The sequence below is a fragment of the Staurois parvus genome, unplaced genomic scaffold (assembly GCF_062004578.1).
Source record: "Staurois parvus isolate SC_StPar_1 unplaced genomic scaffold, SC_StPar_1.0 ptg000834l, whole genome shotgun sequence".
NCBI classification, from domain to species: domain Eukaryota; kingdom Metazoa; phylum Chordata; class Amphibia; order Anura; family Ranidae; genus Staurois; species Staurois parvus.
The window spans coordinates 367,654-391,343 of NW_028318630.1; the positions used below are offsets into that span (position 1 = coordinate 367,654).

Here is a 23,690-nt window from a genome sequence, read left to right on the forward strand (position 1 = left end):
TCTACGTTTTGCCTTAAGAACTTTGTTTTTTATCAACATAAGCCAACTTAGATGGACTCATGATACAAAGGTCAACTTGTTAGGACTTTATTATTCAGGTGTAGACAAAACATAGAATCCCCCATAAAAATATTTTCCACAAGGCTCATCTACATCCTAAGCCTTGATGTAGTTTATCTGTTCATCAGAGGTTCAGGATTTGATGGCTGGCTTGGCTCTGCAAACTGCAGATTTGAGTTTCTGTGATTGTGTTTGTTTTCCACCAAAAGGCAGATAAATTCAAGATGTACAAAAGCAATTTGCAAGATGTTGTTGAAGAATATGAAAGGATTCAGCGGAAGATTCCTGAAAACTTTGCTGTGCTGTTCACCTCCCATCTGGAGAGAGTAAAACACCAGTTTCAGCCAGGATTATCTACTTTATCCTGGAGCAGTGTTAACATAGAAGGCCTTCTTCATCAAACTAGTACTGCTGTTAAAAGGTAATTATGCCAGAGGTTATGTATCCACAATGCTACAGCGACTACCGACTCTTCCACTTTTTACTCTTTAGATTAAGTACAGTAATTATTTGTAGAATGTGTTTTATACATAGAGTATTCATCCTTTGCACTGACCTGTATAAACTAAGTGTTGGGAAAGTTGCATGTTTCCTTAACAGTCAAAAGATACTTTATAAAGTCTATTCCATTATTTTGTACTAAAACTGCCACTGTCAACAGCTTGATATGTTAAATTGATTTTTCCATATACCTGAAAATCAGTGTTTCAAAAAAAATCATGTCAGGCATCCATCTTTTTTGCCTTGTAGGCTGCAATTTATTGTTGATAAGGTTACAGAAATTAAAGAGCAAGTGATTGAACGCACCCTTGAAGAGATCTCCTGTTTTGACGTATTTCCCATTGAGAAGATCATAGATGTCCCCAAGGTACAATGTTGTAACCCAATATTAGTCATTGATTTAGATGCTTTGCTGTATACTGGCAATCAATCAAGGAATTTAATAAAAAAAAAAGCAACAGAGCTAAGACACTCTTGATGTAACATTGATGCATTGATGTTCTATTATTTCTTTTGGAAGGACTATCACTTTCATTAATATATAATGCTTTGAAAGTGGATGGCGGACGTAAAGATGCAGTGGGTCATCACTTACAGTGAAATTGTTTGGTGATTATGTGTATATTTTTGTCCTTTTAGAATCCTGTGGAGTTTGTGCAATTTATAGAGTTTATTCTGGTGGAAAAGAAGGCCAAGGTAGAAGCAATGGAAAATACCATTAGAAACGCATTTGAGGATATCTTAAAAGCACTGAAGTCTTTTCAGGTAATATGGTATATTAGCATCATCTGGAAAAACAAATCCTTTATAGGTATACAGTAGTATATAAACATAAGGTAGTTCAGAAACAGGTTATGAGGAATGTATTCTTGTGATAGACAAATAGGGGCTCCAATGAAGGTATGATCACTTGAAAAGAATAATTGTATTTACCTGTGTATTTTTTTCCTTTGCAGCTTTAGTTACGTTACTTACATGTAATCTAGTATGTCCCACACATGAAGTCTGATAGATTATGTAGAAATCTTCACTGCAGGGCTGCCCTGTCATCTTCCTGCCTCGAACCTTCTGGCACTGTGAGGGTTAATAGCTTTGGGTCCCTAGTTTAGCAGCACTAAAGATAATCTAATGGGGACACATGCATGGTCTAATAGAAATCAATGGGATTGCGCCTAAAACCGCATGTAAAACGTGTATAGAATCACACTGTGTGTAAACCGCAGTGCACCGGTGTGAATCCGGATCTTTCAGGAGAACATTCAGTCTGGATCTGTCTGTCAGTTTTTTAGACAGATCCAGATGAAACCACAATGTTAGTCTGTGAGCAGGCCCATGTAAACAGCAGTATGTCTGTTTACATCCGTTTTCATCTGAGGCCGTTATGTCTGCTGAAAAAAAACAGGAAATGTTTCCCTTTTTTCCATTTTTGCAGACATCAATTGATGTCATATGTTTACGTCCATTCTGTTTACATCCGTTTTTTGGAAGGAAACATATTTTTTGCTTGTACTGACGACCACATATGACTTAAGTATTTTTTTTTTCATCCGTGTTCATGACAGAACTGATAACGCTTGTGTGAAAGGACTCCAAGGTTAATGAGTATCAAACACTCAAATGGATAACAGCTTTATTGAAATTTAGTTTAAAGAAGGCATAAACCAGATATATATCTGCAAAATGTTCCTTATTTTATATGGGAAAATGCAGTGTGCCTTATGCAGAACCTGTTTATTGCTCTGAGTTTCACACTATACTTTCCATTTAGTAGATTTGTGCTACAAATCATGTTATGTAAATGTTATCTGGGTTATGATGTTACAGTGTATGGTGTGTTTGGGTTTCAGGAATCCACACAGGGAAATAGCAGACCATCTGCTGCTGTGAGGTCTACAGCTTCTAATTCCAGAACAAAAAGAACAACATATAAACCTCAGACACCATCCTTATCCTCAGATAACTCCATTGTGGATTACCCTGATGAAATCACTAGTCAAGTTCTGGGTGTGTAGTTCTCTGATTGCTCATTTCATAGTTATTCTTGTACTGTCTTCAGAGCTCCAGATAGTAACATAGTAAAGTGACTATACTGTATTAAATACCATGATTACTAGGGTCATATTGGCAATATTCACCATATTTATAATAAAACAAATGTAATATAAGTGAATGCTTACTGAACACTTTGGGTAATTGTGAAGTGAATGTGTGACACACAGTGTTAATATATATATAGTGCAAAAAAATTAAAGGATTAATCAGAGTATAGTATCAAGTCAATGAAACTCCTGGGATATTGATCTGGTCAGTTAAGTAGCAGAGGGGGTTGTTATTCAGTTGCAGCTGCTTTGCTGTTCATGAAATTAACAGGTGCACTAGATGGGCAACAATTAAAAATGACCCCCAAGAAAGGAATGGTTTTAAAATATAATTGTGGGGACCACTGACATCTTTTCTGACTGTTTTTCACTAGTTTTGCATTTGGCTAGGGTCAGTGTTACTAGTGGTAGCATGAGGCAATACCTGGATCCTACGGAGGTTGCATAGGCAGTCCAACTCCTCCAGAATGGCACATCAATATGTGCTATTGCGAGAAGGTTTGCTGTGTCTCCCAGCACAGTCTCAAGAGCATGGAGGAGATTCCAGGAGACAGGCAGTTACTCTAAGAGAGCTGGACAGGGCTATAGAATGTCCTTAACCCATCAGCAGGACCTGTATCAGCCCCTTTGTGCAAGGAGGAACAGGATGAGCACTGCCAGAGCCCTACAAAATGACCTCCAGCAGGCCACTGGTGTGAATGTCTCTGACCAAACAATCAGAATCAGACTTCATGAGGGTGGCGTGAGGGCCTGACAGCCTCTAGTGGGCCCTGTGCTCACTGCCCAGCACCATAGAGCTCAATTGGCATTTGCCATTGAACAGAATTGGCAGGTCCGCCACTGGTGCCCTGTGCTTTTCACAGATGAGAGCAGGTTCACCCTGAGCACATGTGACAGACGTGAAAGGGTCTGGAGGAGCCGTGGAGAACATTATGCTGCATGTAACATCGGTCAGCATGACCGTTTTGGTGGTGGGTCAGTGATGGTCTGGGGAAGCATATCCATGGAGGGACGCACAGACCTCTACAGGCTAGACAATGGCACCCTGACTGCCGTTAGGTATTGGGATGAAAGCATTGGACCCATTGTCAGACCCTACGCTGGTGCAGTAGGTCCTGAGTTCCTCCTGGTGCATGACAATGCCCGGCCTCATGTGGTGGGAGTATTCAGACAGTTCCTAGAGGATGAAGGAATTGATACCATTGAATGGCCCCTACGCTCGTCTGACCTAAATCCAATAGAACACCTCTGGGATATCATGTTTTGGTCCATTAGATGATGCCAGGTTGCACCTCAGTCTGTCTAGGAGCTCAGTGATGCCCTGGTCCAGATCTTGTCTCATTAGGAGCATGCCCTGATGTTGTCAGGCATTTATATAAGCACGTGGGGCCATTCAGACTACTGAGTACCATTTTAAGATTTCAGCAAAATGGACTAGCCTGCTGTATAATTTTTTCACTTTGATTTTCGGGGTTTTCTTTGAATTCAGTCCTCTATATGGTTGATCATTTTCATTTCCATGAAACGATGGGGCATTCTTACGTTCTTAATACATTACCCAATCCATATCAGTATAGATATCCAGAATTATATTTTTCCGCATTGAGATCTGATGTATTTTCAAAGTGTTCCTTTAATTTTTTAGAGCAGTGTATATATATATATATATATATATATATATATATATATATATATATATATATATATATATAGTTTTAGCACATATATTTAAAGGGCTAGCGCCTACTTTTCACTTTTTTATGCATATGGTTAAAGTGTTTGATACACTTAAAGGGACAGCTGCCTTTGGTTGTCTATTCACTTTGTGGGGTGGCATCCTCTCATTTGAATAGATATATATTGACCCCTGACTTATCCAAACAGCAAGACATAAATAGGCAATCCAAACAGCAAATCGTAAATTATGCTGAACAAAAAAAGCATCAGTCAATCAAATATTATACATATATATATATATATACATATATATACAGTATATATACCACCTCCATGGCCACAGGTGCATATAATCAAGCACCTAGGCATGCAGACTGCTTCTACAAACATTTGTGAAAGAATGGGTCGCTCTCAGGAGCTCAGTGAATTCAAGTGCGTTACGTGATAGGTTGTCACCTGTGCAATAAGTCCATCCATGAAATTTCCATTCTACTAACTATTCCACAGTAAGCTGTTAGTGGTATTATAACAAAGTGGAAGCAACTGGGAACAGCAGCAACTCAGCCATGAAGTGGTAGGCCACGTACAATGACAGATCAGGATCAGGGCATGCTAAAGCACACAGTGTGCAGAAGTCACCAACTGTCTGCAGATTCAATAGCTAAAGGTCTCCAAACTTCGTGTGGTCTTCAGATTAGCACAACAACAGTGCGTAGAGACCTTCATGGAATGGGTTTCCATGGCCGAGCAGCTGCATCCAAGCCTTACATCACCAAGTGCAATGCAAAGCGTCAGATGCAGTGGTGTAAAGCACACCACAACTGGGCTCTAGAGCAGTGGAGACGTGTTCTCTGGAGTGACGAATCATGCTTCTATGTCTAGCAATCCGACGGGCATGTCTGGGTTTGGTGGTTGCCAGGAGAACGGTACTTGCCTGACTGCAATGTGCCAAGTGTAAAGTTTGGTGGAGAGGGTATTATAGTGTGGGGTCGTTTTTCAGGGGTTGGGCTTGGCCCCTTAGTTCCAGTGAAGGGAACTCTTAACCTCCCTGGCGGTATTCCCGAGTGTAGCTCGGGGTAAAATTTCAGTACCAAAAGCGGTAACCCTGAGCTACACTCGGGCTTACCATGCGGCGTTGCTCAGGTATTCCCTGCAGCGCTTACCTTGTCCTTCGCTTCCGCGATGTGTCCCCTGCAGCGTCCCCGGCCATCTCCTCCGGCCGATGTTGACATCCGGCTTCCGTGTTCCTGTCCCTGTGACGTTAGGACGTCAAATTTAAAAAAAATTCATTTTTTTGTAAATGAATATTACATAGTAAAACATTACTGTATCAAACCATTTCACATACATTTTGTCCCTACTGCTTTGTCCTGTGCCCTGCCTGCATTTTGACTGTTCTTTCTGCCTGGAAACTTAGAAAAATCCATGGCGTACAAAAAGTGTCCCTTTAAGTCAAAGCGGTTTTAGACCAGCTAGAGAACAGCGATAGTAAATCAGAACCACTTGCAGAATTGAGTGATAATGATTTGTGGGGAAATTCGTCATCAGACACTGAAAACGATTTGGCGACTTTGCTCAGCGATGTGCGAACTTGGCGCTATATTTCACTGTTTTTGGTTTGATTATATTATTGAATTAAATTTATTATATTATTATTTTTATGATTATTTATTAAATTATAATTTATAATTTCGTGTTTCAAGTTTTATCATATCCGGAATGTTTACTAGACTCTTGTTCGGACAGATTTCAGTGAGTTATTCCTAAAAATTACAGCCTACAATTAAAAAAAATACATATTTCCATGCAAAAAAATGGTACCGCTTTCAGCACCAAAAATCTGAAATAATCATACCGCTAGGGAGGTTAAGGCATCAGCATACCAACACATTTTGGAAAATTTTATGCTCCCAACTTTGTGGGAACAGTTTGGGGATGGCCCCTTCCTGTTCCAACATGACTGTGCACCAGTGCACAAAGCAAGGTCCATAACAACATGGATGAGCGAGTTTGGAGTTAGGGGTGGAGGAACTTGATTGGCCTGCACAGAGTCTTGACCTCAACCCGATAGAACACCTTTAGCATGAATTAGGGTGGAGACTGCGAGCCAGGCCTTCTAGTCCCACATCAGTGCCTGACCTCACAATTGCGTTTCTGGTAGAATGGTCAAAAATTCCCATAGACACTCTCCTAAACCTTGTGGACAGCCTTCCCAGAAGAGTTGAAGCTGTTATAGCTGCAAAGGATGGATCAACTCAATATTGAACCCTACGGACTAAGACTGGGATGCCATTAAAATTCATGTGCATGTGTGTAAAAGTAGACGTCCCAATACTTTTGCCAATACAGTATATATTTTATATATATATATATATATATATATATATATATATATATATATATTTTTTTAATTAATCATTTATTTTTGCTCTTACAATGTTGATACATTGTTTTTTATTGATTGTTCCTGCTTTTGTTATTATTAGTCATAATTTGCTGTTTATATCCAGTTAGGTTATCTGTGGTCTAAATCATTTTAATAGATGTTCAACTTTGTTCATGGTTTTTTTTAAATACCAGCTATGTACCAATATAGCATTCATGTACAGAAATTCAAAAGCTTTCCATTTTTTTTACGAACCTTTATATTAGTGTCCAGTTGGCTGTACAAAAACGTTTTTCCATTACTTCTGCCTTATGTCCTGCAGACTTTAGGTCATGACACAAGAAGGAGTTGACCAGCTGATCTCATTAGCACACACCCTGCAACATCTACCCTCCCAGCTCTCACCCACTTTCAGGTGCACGAATATTAAATGAAAAGCAATCAATCAGTGATCACTGTTCTCACTAAATACACAGACATCGATTTTTATTTTTCTACCTTAACTTTCATCTTGCATAGATCATTCATTTGGCATAGTGTGCTGAGTGAACAGATAAAAGCCTGTGAATAGAGCTGTAGTATTGAAAACAGGAGAAGTGTGTTCTGGGTTCTGTAAAGTTCACATACACAATACAATCTGATTGTACAATCTCCTTCAGACCTACCGTCAACTATGTAGTACAAGGGCTTGCCTGACTGAATACAGAGTGATAGGTGGGTCCTCCTATTCCACAGTTCTGGAAAATCTAAAGAAAATTGTATAGAGGAAATTGTACAGAGATTGTACAATCAGATTGCATAGTGTATGGCCATAGGAGGGAGTGCATGGAGACACTCAGCTGTCAAGCCCTGTTCACATCTCTGCATAGTGATTCACATTCCCGCATGCGTTTTTTGGGGGTGTTTTTGAGCATTTGCGCTTGTCATGCATAGAGCAGCTCATCCACTTGGATGGGCTGCCGTACATGTCCCTGGAAGTGGGTGGTAGGTAGGAGGGTAGATCATGCAGGGTTGCTCATCAACTTCTTCCAGTGTCATGACCTAAAGTCTCTGCAAGAAAAAAGGCAGAAGTAATGGAAAAACTTTTTTGTACAGCCATCTGGACACTGACATAATGGTGGGTACAAAAAATGGAAAGCTTTTGAATTCCTCCAAAAGAAAGTAGATTAATGCTACTGTATACATAGGGGAGCTAGAATTTAGAAGAAAAAAAACCTGAACAAAGGTGAACTCATCTTTTAAAAACAAATTGTATGCTAAATAGGTGAGTAAGAAAAATATGGGGGAATATTAAAAATATATTAAAATGATTTAGACTACAGATAACCAAACTCCCCTTCCATAGGGGAGCTGGAATTTAGAAAAAGAAAAAGGTGAACTTATCCATTAAGTTTTTATGTAGCATTATATAAACCTTCATGAACAGGCCATTTTTCAGTTTTCAGTGCTATGATTTGAATGTGAGTTTGGCTGACAATTACTCGGTCATGCAACACTGTACCCAAATAAAATGTATATCATTCTTTCAGACAGTTACAACTTCTTTTGTTGGTACTTGATAATCACCAGGCTTTTCTTTTTATTATTTACTAAATAAGAGAAAAAAGGCCAAAAAATTGGGATTGCTTACATTTACCTTTCAGTTCTTAAAAAAATTATCCCACAATCATGGGTGATCAGTGGCATTTTACCCCCCCCCACACACACACAAAATGATTCTAAATGTATTTTTTTTAAATAGCAAACATGTCATACTTACCTGCACTATGCAATGATTTTGCACAGAGCAGCCCCAATCCCCCTCCTCTCGGGTCACTCAATGGCACTCTTGGCTCCTCCCCCTGCTGAGTGCCAAGCTGCTTGCTATGGGAGTACTTGTGCTTGCTCACTTCCAAGCTGGCTCTGTGTGTCCACTGACTCACAGAGCATGGCTCGGCCCCATCCCTTGCTCTCTCCTCAAAGGCTGTGATTGAAAGCAGTGGGAGCCAATGGCCTTTAGAACCACTTTGATGGTCAGTGGCACTGTAAACCCCACTTGTCTTTCAAGAAGAGCAATCCCACAATCATTAGTTGTCACTGACACCTTATAAATTCCCCAAAACAATCCTACAATTATTAGTTAACAGTGGCAAATTAACCACTTCCCGACCACTCTATAGCCAAAAGCCTACAGTGCGATCCTCCAGTTCTGAGAGGGCATCCATGGACATCCTTCCAGAACCTGCAGATAACCGGCAAGACTGTCACTCCATTTTTTACACTGGTAATCAGAGCACTAATCTTCAGTGCCCTGATGATTAGTGCAGCTTTTCAGTGCCCATCAGTGCCTCATATCAATGCCCATCAGTGCCACCTATCAGTGCCCATCAGTGTCATGTATCAGTGCCTATAAGTGCCGCCTCATTGGCGCCTTCTCGTCAGTGCCCATCAGTGCAACTTAGCAGTGTCCATCAGTGTTGCCTCATCAGTGCACATCAGTACAGCCTCATCAACTGACTTCAGTGCATCGTCAACAGTACCCATCAGTGTAGCCTCATCAGTGCAGCTTATCCGTGCTCATCAGTGCTGCCTAATCAGCGCACATCAGTGGAAAGAGGAAATATTACTTATTTGCAAAAATTTACAACAGAAACACCTTTTTTTTTAAACTTTTTTGCGTTTTTTAATTTGTTTAGAAACCCCCCCCCAAAAAAAAAAAACATGGGTGTCAGCACTGAAAGCTGAAAATTTGCCTGTGCAGGAAGGGGGTGAACGTACCTGGTATTGAAGTGGTTAAACCATGAGACCATCATGGTTGTGATTGGTGTTATCTTATTAATATTATTATTATATAGGATTTATATAGTGCCAACATTGGTGATATTGATCACTTTGATTGGCTCTGTACATTGTGACTGTGATCTTAACTGTCCAATGTTAATGCCGTTCACAGGCGTACTGACCGCATGTGTTTTCTGCAGTCTTTTTTTTTTACAAATGGCACTCTAGAAAATAGCATCCACCACCTTGATTTCCACTGGTATGCAACATTAAATAATTTTCTTACAATAGAAGACCATAACATAGGATGGCCATAGACTTAACATGGTTGTTGGACATGCAAACATCAGTTCCCTGAACTCAGATGGTGTCCATTTGTGTTTATACTGTGCAGATGTCTGGACCAGTAACTGGATAACCTATCTAATTGCTTTTCCCCAAGGTGTCTCAGTTACTGTTCTCTGCAAATTTAAAATCACCAATGCAAAACACACATACTCAACTGACTATTAAAGTGTGTTTCAACCACAAAAGGTCCACATTTTACCTCCCCAGGGATTGGCTAGGCCCTGATTAGTTTTCAGGTTGGGTATTTGATTTCTAGCTCCCTAGGCTCATGAAGCTTCTTCTGGAGGCAGGGGAAGCAATAAAACTCCCAGCCTGTGAAACCCTGAAAAGACCAAACCAATCTCTGTTCCCTTGCTTACAATTATAAATGATATTTACTTAGCATCCCAACTAGGAGGGTGCTACACAATAACACAGAAATATAGTTTGATTGTATATTTGACATGTGTCAAAACAAACAGAATGTATATGTAAACTATACATCTTTGTCATATGTATATTTCTTCTAAGACACTACTTGGTTTAACCTTGTTATGCTATTATACGAATAAACTTCAACTGTTTAAAAAATAAAAAATAAATATAGTGCTGCAAGCAAAGCAATATGCATTGAAGTTTGCTAATGTTTATTTGCAGAGAATCTACATAGTAACAAAACATTTGCTCCCACAAAACCTACTTATGTCAAGAGTACTTATAGAGAGTGTTCTTTTGTTAGCACAGCTCCTTTTCAATAGAAGGCCCTTTTACAATGTTCTGTGTAGTTTATCCATGTTTTGTGTGATACACAATAATGCTTGTGTAATGTTTACTTTGTAAGATGTTTTTCAAGAACTAACAGTGTACATCTTGTTTTTGTAAATTGTTTCTGTATTTTGGATTTATTTATTACATTGTCTCAGATGAGGCCAACTGCAAGTTGAGTTAAACATCTAAACAAAGTACACTAAATTTAGTTAAGAGGCTTTGTAAGGGCTCATGTACACGGGGCGTTTGGAAAACTCTTCTGAACGATGGAAACTGATAGCTGGAAGATATAGGTTAAAAAAAGTTAGTTTAGCCGCGTTTGCATACCGCGTTTATGTGCGTTTGCGTTTACAAGCATTTTTAAAAGATAACCTCAGGATGCCCTCCAAAATGCCCAGAATGCACTGAAAATAGTAAATAATTAACTACTTCAGACATTTTGAGAGAAATAGAGAGAACAGAAGCAGAGAGAGCAGTATGTGTTGAGATGACCTGTCTTTTCTGGTTTTATTCACTATGGATCGCATCATGAGCATAATGCAGCACGTTCTACCAATTTTTCCTTCACGCTAAACCTGGAACTGACTGCGTTGATGTACTAGGTCCATCAACGCAGGAACAGTTAAAAAACGCTTATAAATGCGGTTAACAAGCGTATGGCGTTTGAAACGTCAGTAAAATCTAAAAAACTACTGTAAACTCAACTGCCTGTAAACGACATAGTGTACATGGACACATAGGAAAACATTAGGGAGAGTTCAGGGGATGCTGAAATAAATGCTGAACAGCTCCTGAATGTCAGTTTAGGAGCTGCAGTGTACATGAGCCCTAAATGTGAACATGTTTTAATTGTTTGCATGTTTTATTTCCAGAATCGCTCAGCGAGCAGTTGTATCAAGCCATGTTCACCTGTATACTGCATTCATTAGTCATCCTAGCACAACTTATAGGTTGCGACATGGAATCTCTGACAAACGAACTTCAAGTATTCGATCAACCAGCAGATGGATTTAAACTTTCGAAAAATAAGCCTCTGGCCAATACATTTAAGCTTCTTCTGGGATCCAAAATTCAGACACATAGACTGAGGTACAGTTTCAGTAATGTGTTGTCCATAAATCTTGCTGTAGATATACTTTAGTTTTAACTCTGTATAGAAATAACCAATTTACTGGATGTGTTGTGCTTTAGTATGCCAGTGTAACAGTTTGCTGGGTAGTGAGTAAAATAGCAAATTGAAATAATAACAAGCCAGCTAATTCAGCACTCATAGACTGCAATGGAAACAGAGTAGTGTAAATAAAAATGACAGAAAAGCAGTGTGAAATATATTCTAGTCCATAACAAGATCCTCATCAAAGAGTGGGGCAGCTGGATCACTATGGAGTGGAACACGAACAATTCCGGCAGCACCTCGCCAAGGATATGGGGAATCCCTCATGGACCTGCAAAAGAAAAGAGCAGGGCGCCAGGTGAATGTGTGGTAAAAACAGCACTACTTTAATGTAGCACACTTACATTGGAGCAACCCGTGTACAACTCAAATGATCAAGAGAGCATGCAGGTGAAGCTCTCTCCAATGATGATGGACTAACATCTGCTGCGAGGCGAGGGTCCACTCGTGGGTATAGAGTGTGATCAGCTGTGAGGCACAGATGGGGATCCACTCCTGGATGGATGCTGGCAGCATGTCTCCCCTCCATTAACGCAAACCAACACAATTGTGACAGGCACCGACTGTAACGGACCCCAGACAACCACGACTGGGTATCTCCGACAAGAAGCTGCTTCTCAGGCTCTGGAAAATGAGACCAGTGAATCTGGCTATTGCACCCCAAGATCCAGATGACACCAGATTTGAAGTAACACAGATACAATATATATACACTCAGGGAACAATCCCCTCTCCCTGCATAATGACACCAGGTGGGGCAATCTACATTTAGTAACAAGAGACACACAGGTATTCAAACTTCACACCAGCAGACAGTCCCATCAGGAGGGAGGGCTGCTGGAGACACTCCCCCACTAAGCTAATACACATAAACACATACATCCCATAATAGTTTGCTCCCAAGCTAGACAAACAATAGAATAATGGGATGCAGCCACATAACATTAAACATGAGACAAAGCCCACACAATATTAGGACAGATCACCCTGTACCCCTAACAGGCACAGGGTGATTTACACATATGAGGGATATGGGGAGCTGAGACAGGGGTCTCCCCACCTCTCCAAAGTAAGCTGGGTTCCATGGACCCCCCACCCAAAGTAACTCCCGTCACACCGGCGAGTGCCAGATGGGCTGGCCACAATGCGTTTGCGAGGCTCTGCCTACTTCATCAAGCTGAACCTCATTGGAGAGAGCTGCACCTGCATGCAATCTAGATCATTTGAATTGTTCACAGATTGCTCCAATGTACGTGTGCTACATTAAAGTATTGCTGTTTTTACCACACCTTCACCTGGCACCCTGCTCTTTTCTTTTGCATAACACTATGCTGGGTGTGAAGAATATATCATGTCTTTTTAGTGCTGATTCACATATATGCAGTGCGGACTGAAGCTCAAGTTTCACAACTAATTGATACAGTAGTTGTTCAGCGCTTCAGGTCAGGTTTACATCAGGTTCACGAAAGGTTTAGATCAGGATCAGGTCAGAATTTTATCATGTTCAATACTGATGGCATGTGTGGTTTAGAAATGGTTCCCATAGAAGTAATAGCCTGTAATCCGCACCTGAACCAGACTGCACTGCTCAGAAATTGTACAGGACTCTTTTTCAATCCACACTAAATCCGCACCACCAGTGCACTGGAAAAATGTGAACAGGCACCATAGGAAGCTATGTTATGCAGATTGGATGTGGTTCAAACCACATCCAATCCACATATACTGTATGTGAACTGGCACTTAAGATTAAAGAATGTATACATTTTCCCTATCTTGTCACTGGTAAATGTAAAGGGTGATCCGTGGAGTCATCACCTTTTATGCCATCAATAAAAAATACATTGGGTTTCCAAGAATGCAACAATATAGCACATTAAATCTTGTGCACATAAATAGATGAATGTTACAGGCTGATAAACATATCAGAGCGATGACACACAAAAACAAGCATAGAGGAGAAGTAGGGATCCCTGTAGAAGAGTATAGAGTGTAGTTGATGTGTGCATTGTCCTGTGTAAATATGGTTTAGCCCTTTCCACATTCAGTTTTTAAGGATGGGAAACACTAGGTAGGTGGACAAGTCCATGAATAGTCAGAAGGGGCAAGATTCATCAGCTTTTCCACTATATCTCTTTAGACAGTACAAAGAGTAACATCCAGTGTGATTTTAGTATGGTGAAGCCATACTAAAAAAACCTATACTGAACATCTGCCAGCTATAGTAAATATCAAGAGCTGATATGTTTTACAGTATTTGTGAGTTGATATGACACAATTTCTGGTTCCCTCTTTTTGAAAAATTGCAGTGCTTTGGGAATCCTTTGTCTTGTAGAATAATTTAAATTCCAAATAAAGATTGTATGTATATCATAAAAAAGACAGAAAAAATGTAGCTTTGAAATATAAAAAACCCAAACTATATTGTTTCCATTTAATGCTGGTTATTTGGAAGAGAATATAAGTATTCATAGGGTACATAGGGGGAGATTTACTAAAACTGGTGCACTCAGAATCTGGTGCAGCTGTGAATGATAATCAATCAGCTTCTAACTTCAGTTTGTTAAATTAAGCTTTGACAATAAAACTTGGAAGTTGATTGGTTTCTATGCAGAGCTGTACCAGATTTTGCACCATGCAGTTTTAGTAAATAAACCCCATAGAGACTAGACTAGACTGCTGTCTTAAAAGAGAACTGAACTGAAAAGCAATAGCAATGTACACTAGTAATAAGAATAAAAGTAAAACCTGTGCAAATGTCACACATCCGCACCACACAAAGCAGCAAAACTCACCAAAAGGAATATCCCCCTCCTAAACAATGTGTAAATATATAAAAAGTATTGTGCTCAGGGTGAATAACATGAACCACACAATATATAGAAACCACAATAGAGTGTGCTAAATAAATAGTGCTCAATAAATAAATAAAGACAGTCCATATGGGACCCTGAAGTGCTCAAAGTCCTCAAATGTGAGTGCAAACAATCAAAAAATTATTCTTTCTTCCAACCAGAAATCACCCATGTGAGTGGCCACCACCGTAAAGGGCAAATTGAAGGCTTACCAGATCACCAGACCCCTTATTACAGGAGGTTGAGTTAGGCTCAATGTAAATAAGGCTCCATCAGGCATATGGACTTTACTGAGACCCACTGCTCCACTCCAACCATTTCGGGTTGAAGATCAGTATTGAATTGAGTAGGGGGGAAAGGAAGATCATAAATATTTTAATGGCACTAGATTCCTGCTGATAGTCTTCCTATTTCCACTGATGATTGCTTCCAGACACGAATGAAGTAGAAGAAGATTTTTTTGATTATTTGCACTTTGAGAGAATTTTGTCATTTACAGAGACTGTTTTTTAATTATCTTTTACATTTGAGGACTTTGAGCACTTCAGCGTCCCGTATGGACTGACATTGTTTATTTCTTTAGTACTATATTTAGTATACTTTATTCTGTTTTCTATATATTGTTTGGTTCATGTTGTTCACCCTGAGCACAATACTTTTTATATATTTACACAATGTGCACTAGTATTTTTGTATTTTAGCCCTTTCACTGACCTGTGATTGATCACTTTTTGTCCCTCCAGCTAACTGGGACAAAGCTCCCATTTTTCACATAAGCAAATAAAATTCACAGTGCAGCCATCAAAAAATGCAGTTTTTCTATTTTCATTATGTTATTACATTTGACATTTTTACTTTTTACGCAATGTGGTAGACATGTCTTTTATTTCTGAAAATATGTGGGCTAACATCAGAGATTCAAGACTCGAGGAATGATGCTGCAATGCCCATATGTCTTCTCTTTACAATTTAGGTGTCTACTTTACATAGTTGAGAATATTCAATTATTGTTTGATCCCATGAGGGTCAGTTTCCAACAGTAAACAGTTACCTATGGAATCTTCACATTTCCATAGCATTACATTGTTTCTATGATTTCCATCAATAGCATAGCAATAATACCAAAATGCCCTGCTCTCAAGTGGATTTTTAAAAACAAATGAGACACAACAAAGGCAAATGGAATCTATTCATATACAAGACACAAATATCCGGCCATTATACAAATGTATAATCTATAAAATTACAGTATTGAATATGATGTGTGATCTCTGCCTTTTGGTCAAACTAAAAACATGGAGACTTATGTTCATAAATACCGAAGTTTTGCTGTCTTGGGAAATCTTGAATAATAAAGGACTACGGTAGTAATTCCATATATTTATTAAGGCAACACATATGGCTTGCGGTCATGCCCACAATGCTTTTGAAACATTATATTGTACTGCTTCTGCTAATAAACAAGATAATCCCTACGGATGCGGGAAGTACATTTTACCCAAGAGTGCTGAGTTGATGATGTCCTTTAATTATTAATGATTTGACATCTTGCATCTTGATCTGCTCTGGAGTACTGAGTTAACATGTTGCAGACTGAGATTCAAAGCTTTGTGCAGAAGCTTTGGGTTCCAGTTAACCTTTCTGCTATTTTTTGATAGAGCTTGGAACACTTTCCATTTGGGATGCAGATACTTTCCTTTATGTTTTACTAAACTCCTGGAGGTCCAGCAACATGGTTTATGATCGGAGCATGCTGATGTCTGTAACTGGAGCTGATTTTTTAGACTTTACCCAATAGAACCTCGGGGACCCTTACAATTATTACTGTTAAAGATGATTTTAGAAATGTCAGAAATACAAAGACCAATGTTGCCTTCAGAATCGAACATACATGTCTCTAAATGATGTCATATCACCGGTATCTGAAGAATCCCATAAACCTCACCTCAGCTTCTTTTTTTTCCTCTGCAGGTTTAAGCTTTCTCTCATATTTAAAATTCCACACATACTTATAGCTCCCACTATGGATGTTGCCCAGGACACCATCAAACAAGTTGTTCTTTCTATTATAAATATAAGTGATTCTTTGAGCTGGTGGTCTGGAGAAAGGAAGGGGCAAGCTTTTAAGGTGTCCATAGCTGCAAATAACAAACTGCAACACATTATGGAAAAGGTTGAGACAACAATGAGAGGTATATATGAACAGTTTTCTACTAATATTTTATTTGACATTTGTATAAAAAAGAGTATTTTACGAAAGTAAATACATAATACAATATTAAACCAAGTCCACCTAAGGCTGATATTTCAGATTATGGTAGATGCTGGAGAATTGCAGTAAATTGAGTTCCTGGGTCTGCACACCTGCTATGGCCATTATGAGGTGGTCCCACTTTCCCTGTTTAAGTGTTTTATATTATGGAGAATGCAACAGCAGGTGCTGGAACACAAAGGTGAATAGTAACATCCAAAACTGCCAAGTGGACAGAAACAGAGTAGGGAATTATAGAATGCAAGACATATACGAACCCAGGGCTGACGCAACCCACTAAACCCCATGTACAGTATGTCACAAAAAAAATCCATTTAACCCATTCTATGTTAAGGTTGGTGATTGCTTACTGGCTAGCTTTGTCTCAGTTAACTTAAAATTGTACATTGTTTAGTAAAATATATTTGTACATAATAATGAATTATCATTTTATTAAAGATATTCAGCCAGTGGTAAAGAAACATCTTTTCAGCCTAAGTTGTTATGACTTCCTGTGGGCGGATAACATGTACAAACAGAGCGAGGAGTTTTTAATTGGTAATCCAGGCCTTGCTATCATTCACAAGGAAGTGAAACGACTTTTAGATATTGAAGAGAAAATTAAAAGTTATCCAGAGGTAAGGATATTATATTACTAATCCTATCGCACACACCTTAGTAAATTTCTTGATATTACTAGTAAAAGAGAGGCTTCGCTTTTCTACATGTTTTGTCAGCTACAGGAGTTGAATCACAAAATGAGTCATTTTCAATCCAACCCATGTTTATGCTCTGTAAAACTGCCAAAAGTTAATGAGAAAATCAATTAGTACATTTCTATTTCAGAAGGGAAGTGCTGCTGACAGTTTGCAGGATTACATTTTTGCAACTATATGCTCACTAGCTGCCCTAGCTAATCCCAAATCAAAGAGTGGATAGCAATGTTGAAACCCTATAAAGCTGTGAAAATCATATAAAGAGATAAACAAAAAAATATATGTGAAAAAAATATATAAAATAAAGTCCACTGTGCTCAATGTGAAAAAAATGTTTCCAGTGTATTCAGTTCCAAGAAACTGTGAAGTAATTTTATAAACACAAAGTCCACTCCTGTGTCTTCTTTCCACTTTAAACATACATCACCAATGGTGCCTTCAGTGACTTTCCTTCTAAACTCTGCTTTCAGTGTGATAATAGGCTCATGTCATGTAAGGAACAAAACGCTTCCAATAAACTAATAGAATCCAAAACTCTGTACCTCGGTTTAAGAACGCCTCGGTTAAAGTAATTTTCGGTTTACAAATGAAAATCCACTGAAAATAATGCCTCGGTTTACAAATTTTGTATGAATTTTTTTCGCAATACGAAGTGTATGTCAGTGCTGATTTTTAAATGCAATTGCTAGCTCTTTTTTTCACTATAGCTCACAGAATTAGCTGTCACTTTCCTCAAAGTTAACAGAAATGTTGTTTCTTTTAAGAAACTAAAAAGAAACATTGTTTCCCCCCCCCCCTTTCCTGACCTGCCAGGCTGCATGCTCTGAAAAGGGTCTGGTATGGATTTTTGGGAGGGCTCCCATGTGATTTTGTTTTAAATTTTGGCGTGGGAGTTCCCCTCAAAATCCATACCAGACACGAAGGGCTTGGTATAGATGGGAAGGGGGACCCCACGCAGTTTTTTAAATTATTTTTTTAATTGCCGGCATTTCTTTTCCATTCAGCTGTCAGTGGGGAACCCCGCTGACAGCTGAAATATTAGCACATGGTTGTCACTACTAAAATGCCGCATGACTTGATAAAATAACTCATGCGGTATTTATTAGTGTTTACTTTTTGTTTACAAACGATTTTATTAAATAAAAGTAGACAGTAAAACAACAGCACATTTTCAAATAATATTTACAGCAAAAACAAGGCACTTTTGAAAAGTACAATTCAGAAAAGTATATTATAGTAAGAAAGAGAAGAAACAGAAAAAAATTAGATTGCAAGTACATGAAAAACGTTAATGATAAGATAGGTTGAATGATACTTCTGTCAACAGTATATGTCAGTCATTTTTCACTGGAAATGTTGTTAATCATGCAATAAATGTCTATAATCCCTCCATGACTCCCATTTTTTATCAAATAAGTGCATCTTATCCAGTAGGGTATAATGAATGCGTTCCATGAGCATTACGGCATCAATTCTGTGTAGGACGGAGGCCAAGGGTACAGCATTGGACCTCCAGAGTAAGGCAATAGACCATAAAGTGGCAATACATATAGTATGTATCAATCTCATAATGGCATCAGGGACCCCTGGGATATGAGCCCCCAATAGACAGGTCTGTATAGACAAGCGTACTGGGGTACCCGCCAGAGAGGTAGCCACCTCGGATATCCTGCACCAAATCAAAAATATGGACGGGCAATCCCAAAATATATGCACCAAAGTGCCTGTAAGGCCACAGCCCCGGAAACATAGAGGGGACGTTTGTGGGAACAATATATGTAGTCTTGATGGGGTATAATACCATCTGGTTAAAACCTTAAGGGCCGTCTCATGAACAGAAAGAGATCGAGAGCTTTTACATATGTTATCCACCATGGAATCCCAATCCTCATCTGAAAAAGTGGTACCACTATCCTCCTCCCATTTTTGTCGGTATAAAGGAGGTGTATTAAAAAGACAGAGCAAAGATTGGTGATAAAAATTAGAAATAGGACCCCTATCCCTAGGAAAGTCACGGCTGGTACATTCAAAAAAGGAAATCAGAGAAGATGGTATAAGGCCAAAGTGTGACTTAAAAAAGTGTCTAATCTGTCGGCAACGATGGTACTCACGAAGGGGAATATCAAAAAGCGCGCGCAGCATATCAAAGGTAATGTAAGATCCTCCTCTTTGAAAATCAGATAATCTGATAAGAGATTGATCATACCACCAATGAAACAGTTGAGGAGAAGAAAAAGCTGCTGCAAAAGTAGGATCACCCGAAAATTAGATACTGGGGGCATAGGAGAGACCAAATTTAATTTAAATTTGTATTTGGGCCAAGGTGTCACTGAATGGGTCACTATGGAGTTATAAAAGGTAAGCGATCGTGGGGAGATTTTGGACCACAAAATACCCGGTAAGTAGAATGGGCGTATAGACTGAGATTCAAACTTGACCCATGGGATCTGAGAGTTAATAGTTGCCCATTGTGATAGCTGCGCAAAACGAGCCGAAAGGTAATATAGCCAAAAATTGGGAAGACCGAGACCTCCAGTCCGTTGTGAGCGGTACAAAATAGATGAAGCAAAACGTGGACGCTTATTACCCAAGATAAAATTATTAATGGTCCGCTGAAAGTGGTTCAGAAACGTTTTTGAGACCGGAACTGGAAGTGCTCTAAAAAGATGAAGTTTAGGCAAAATATTCATTTTAACAGCCGTGACTCTACCCAGGAAGGAAATGGGGTAACCATGCCAAATCTTCAGTAGAGTAGAGAGACGTGATACACATGGTGGATAATTAGCAGCAAACATATCTGACTATCTGGGAGTGAGATTAATACCTAAATAGGATATCTGATCTGTTCACCAGCGGAATGGAAAAGAACCACGGAGAGATGCACTTAGGGAATCAGGGATATTAACCGGCATAACCACCGATTTGGTAAAGTTAACAGTAAGACCTGACGCTATAGCAAAAACGTTCAGTACGGCACATAAATTAGGCAATGAAGTCAACGGGTTAGTAAGAAAAAGCATAACATCATCAGCATACATGCTTATTTTGAAATGTGAGACTAGTAACGGTTAGCCTGAAATATCCGGATGTGATCTGATCGCTACTGCCAAAGGTTCCAACACCAGCGCAAATAAAAGGGGTGAAAGAGGACAGCCCTGACGGGTACCTCTACCCAATGTAAAAAAGTCCGAATTACAGCCAGGGAGCCTAATTCTTGTTTTTGGAGAGTCATATAGGGCGTGTATACCAGCTAAAAACTCGTCATTAAAGCCCATTTTTTGTAGCAAGGAAAATAAATAGGGCCAAAGAACACTGTCAAAGGCCTTGTTTATATCTAGACTCATCAGCAGAACCTCTTTATAATGTAAATTGGCATCTTGAATAACATTTAGCGTGAGGCGAATGTAGTGTTTACTTTTTTCTGATCTCCGGAACAGATTAATTTGTTTTCAATGCATTCCTATGGGAAACGGCGTTTCGGTTTAAGAATTTTTCACTGTAAGAAAAGTCCTGCAGAATGAATGAATTAAATTCTTAAACCGAGGTATTACTGTATTTTATTCCATATAAAATGAGACTCACCAGATAAATTCTTGAAACTTAGCATATCACATATGACATAATTCACATGACTGCTGTATGCAGTGAATCAGTAAACTCACTCTCTGTTTACGCCTATCCACATCCCAACATGTTTGTCTTTACCAACTTCTTCCAAGAGATGGTTTGGGTGGAAACAGTATCCTCCATTTATAGCAAACATGACAGATTAACCCCCATAATGGCCAGATTAAAACCTAACCAAGATGGTGGATCGACCCTACATTTCCCACAGTTTATCATATAACAAAAAACAAACATGGTGGATTAACTCCACATGTGCCAAATTATATTATATTATAAAAGGTGAATTAATCCCACACTGGTCGGATTTGAATATAACTAACACTGCGGATTAAGCCCACATATGTCAAAAAACATTATAGCAAACATGGCAGATTAACCAGGCAATGACCAGATATAAATAATATATATAATATAAATATAAACTAACATGGCAGTTAAACTCCACATTTGCTGTAGCTTATCAAAACAAAGCACAAACATGGCCAATTAACTCCACATATGCCGGATGAACAATAAACAAAATAGACATATAGCAGAATAACCCATGAATACCAGATAATCTCTATATGGACACAGCAATCAAAATATTAATATTAATAATTTGCGAAGTTTAGAAGGAGAGGTATTTGTTGAGGAGAAGCAAAACTGGTCTGGATGATGTTCTAAACAAGCAAGCACTTTTGCCTATCTGAAATATGAAAGACAACAAGGATCTGGTGATTTACACTGGATTGGGGTGATTGGTGGTAGTCACTGAAGGTTCCATTGGTGATATACTGTATGTTTAAAGTGGAAAGAAGACACAGGAGTTGACCTTATGTTTATAACATTTTGTCAAAGTTTATTGGGACTGAATTCACTGGACACTTATGCTTTGCTTAAAAACATTTTTTTCACTTTGAGCACAGTGCCCTTATATTATATATATTTTTTCACATTTTTTTTGTTTATATGTTGTTTACAGCACTATTAGTGATTTGAGCACTATATTGTACGATTATTTTACTATATACAGTATGTTTAAAGAGGGATTAAAGTAGCAGCAGTGATATTTTTGGGAGTTTTTTTTTTTAAGTATAGCTTTTATAACTTTTTTTATACCAAACAGAAAACATTATATCAAACAGCTTGAAAATACAAATACTACATAGATTTGCCTAATCCCTTCTCCTCCACCCTCTTCCCCCCACCCGGTTAAATTCCCCCACCCCATATTCCATTTTCGTTACTTCTATTTCCTCCTATATTCTTCCTTCTATATCCACCTCCCTTATTCTTACCTCCTCTCTCTCTAACCCTCATACAAAACACTGCTGCCATTCCTTTAAACTCTCCCTGTTCTTTATATTCCAACCGCCTCCAGATATCTTTTGAATATTTTAAACTCATACCATTAAATCCTTTATTTTTGGGGCTCTTATACTTGCCAAAATTTGGGGATAAGTCCTTTGGCCGTGTTATTTAAATAATATAGTACCCTATTCCTGTATTGTTTCACTGGAATCTCAGATTTATGGAATAAACAAACCCACGGATCTTTCTGTATGAAGATCCCCATTATCTCCTGTACATATTGGATTATTTCTTGCCATAATTTCTGTATTTTAGGACATTCCCACCATATATGTGCCATTGCTCCCTTAATCCCACAACCCCTCCAACATAAAAATGAAACTTCTGATTGTTGTTTATGTGCTACATTAGGTGTAATATACCATCTTACTAAACATTTATAATTCATTTAAACTGTGTTAATATTCATCACCCCGTGTGTTAATTTAAATATTTAGTTTTTTGTTGCTCATTCAATTTTGTTCCAAGCTCCTTTTCCCATTTCTCTAAGAACAATGGAGAATCAGATCCAGCTAATTCAATAAGGATCTTATAGATCCTAGAGGTGGTATGTTTTTGAACTGTATTTGTACTCAACATTCGTTCAAATGGATACATGTCCTCAACCATTCTCAGTGGTTTCGGAAGAGCTTAAAAAAAATGTCCTAGTTGATACCACCACTCATCTAATGTGAAAAAGAAATTTTTTTTACTCTTTAGATCTTGAAAAGAACATAATTTCCCCTTATCTACTATATCCTTTAAGCGTGAATTTCTATCTTTTATCTATTTCCCTGAGATATTATCTTTCCCTGGTGGAAAAAACTCAGTTCCCATCAGTGGTATTAATATTGAATTATACTTCCATCCCATTTGCTTGCGCATTGCATCCCAAACCCTTAATACCTTCTGTGTCAATGTGCTAGTATTTTCATCCATTATACGAAACTTTTGTGGCAACCAGATAATCCTGTCTAATTGTGCCTTAGGCTGGCCATACATTATACAATTATCTGCAGATTTTTGGTTTAGATTTACCAAAAACCATATAATAGGAGGACAAACCTAAACAACACTTTCAGTTGTATCCAATTAGGCAGGCCCTTGCACTACATAGTTGAAGGTAAATCTAAAGGAAATTGGGCAGAAAATCTGCA

The 23,690-nt window shown here is 38.6% G+C and overlaps 1 protein-coding gene across 1 annotated transcript in view; it reads left to right on the top strand.

The window, feature by feature from the left end:
* The window catches only part of LOC149443738 (dynein axonemal heavy chain 5-like), a 291,780-nt gene that overhangs the window by 73,431 nt on the left and 194,659 nt on the right, over positions 1-23,690 (top strand). Inside the window, exons 19-25 of the mRNA XM_089655345.1 lie at positions 270-481; positions 811-928; positions 1,201-1,326; positions 2,409-2,565; positions 11,451-11,667; positions 16,579-16,799; positions 17,318-17,496. Of these exons, the coding sequence (XP_089511471.1) occupies positions 270-481; positions 811-928; positions 1,201-1,326; positions 2,409-2,565; positions 11,451-11,667; positions 16,579-16,799; positions 17,318-17,496 (1,230 nt within the window). The remainder of the gene's footprint in view (positions 1-269; positions 482-810; positions 929-1,200; positions 1,327-2,408; positions 2,566-11,450; positions 11,668-16,578; positions 16,800-17,317; positions 17,497-23,690) is intronic.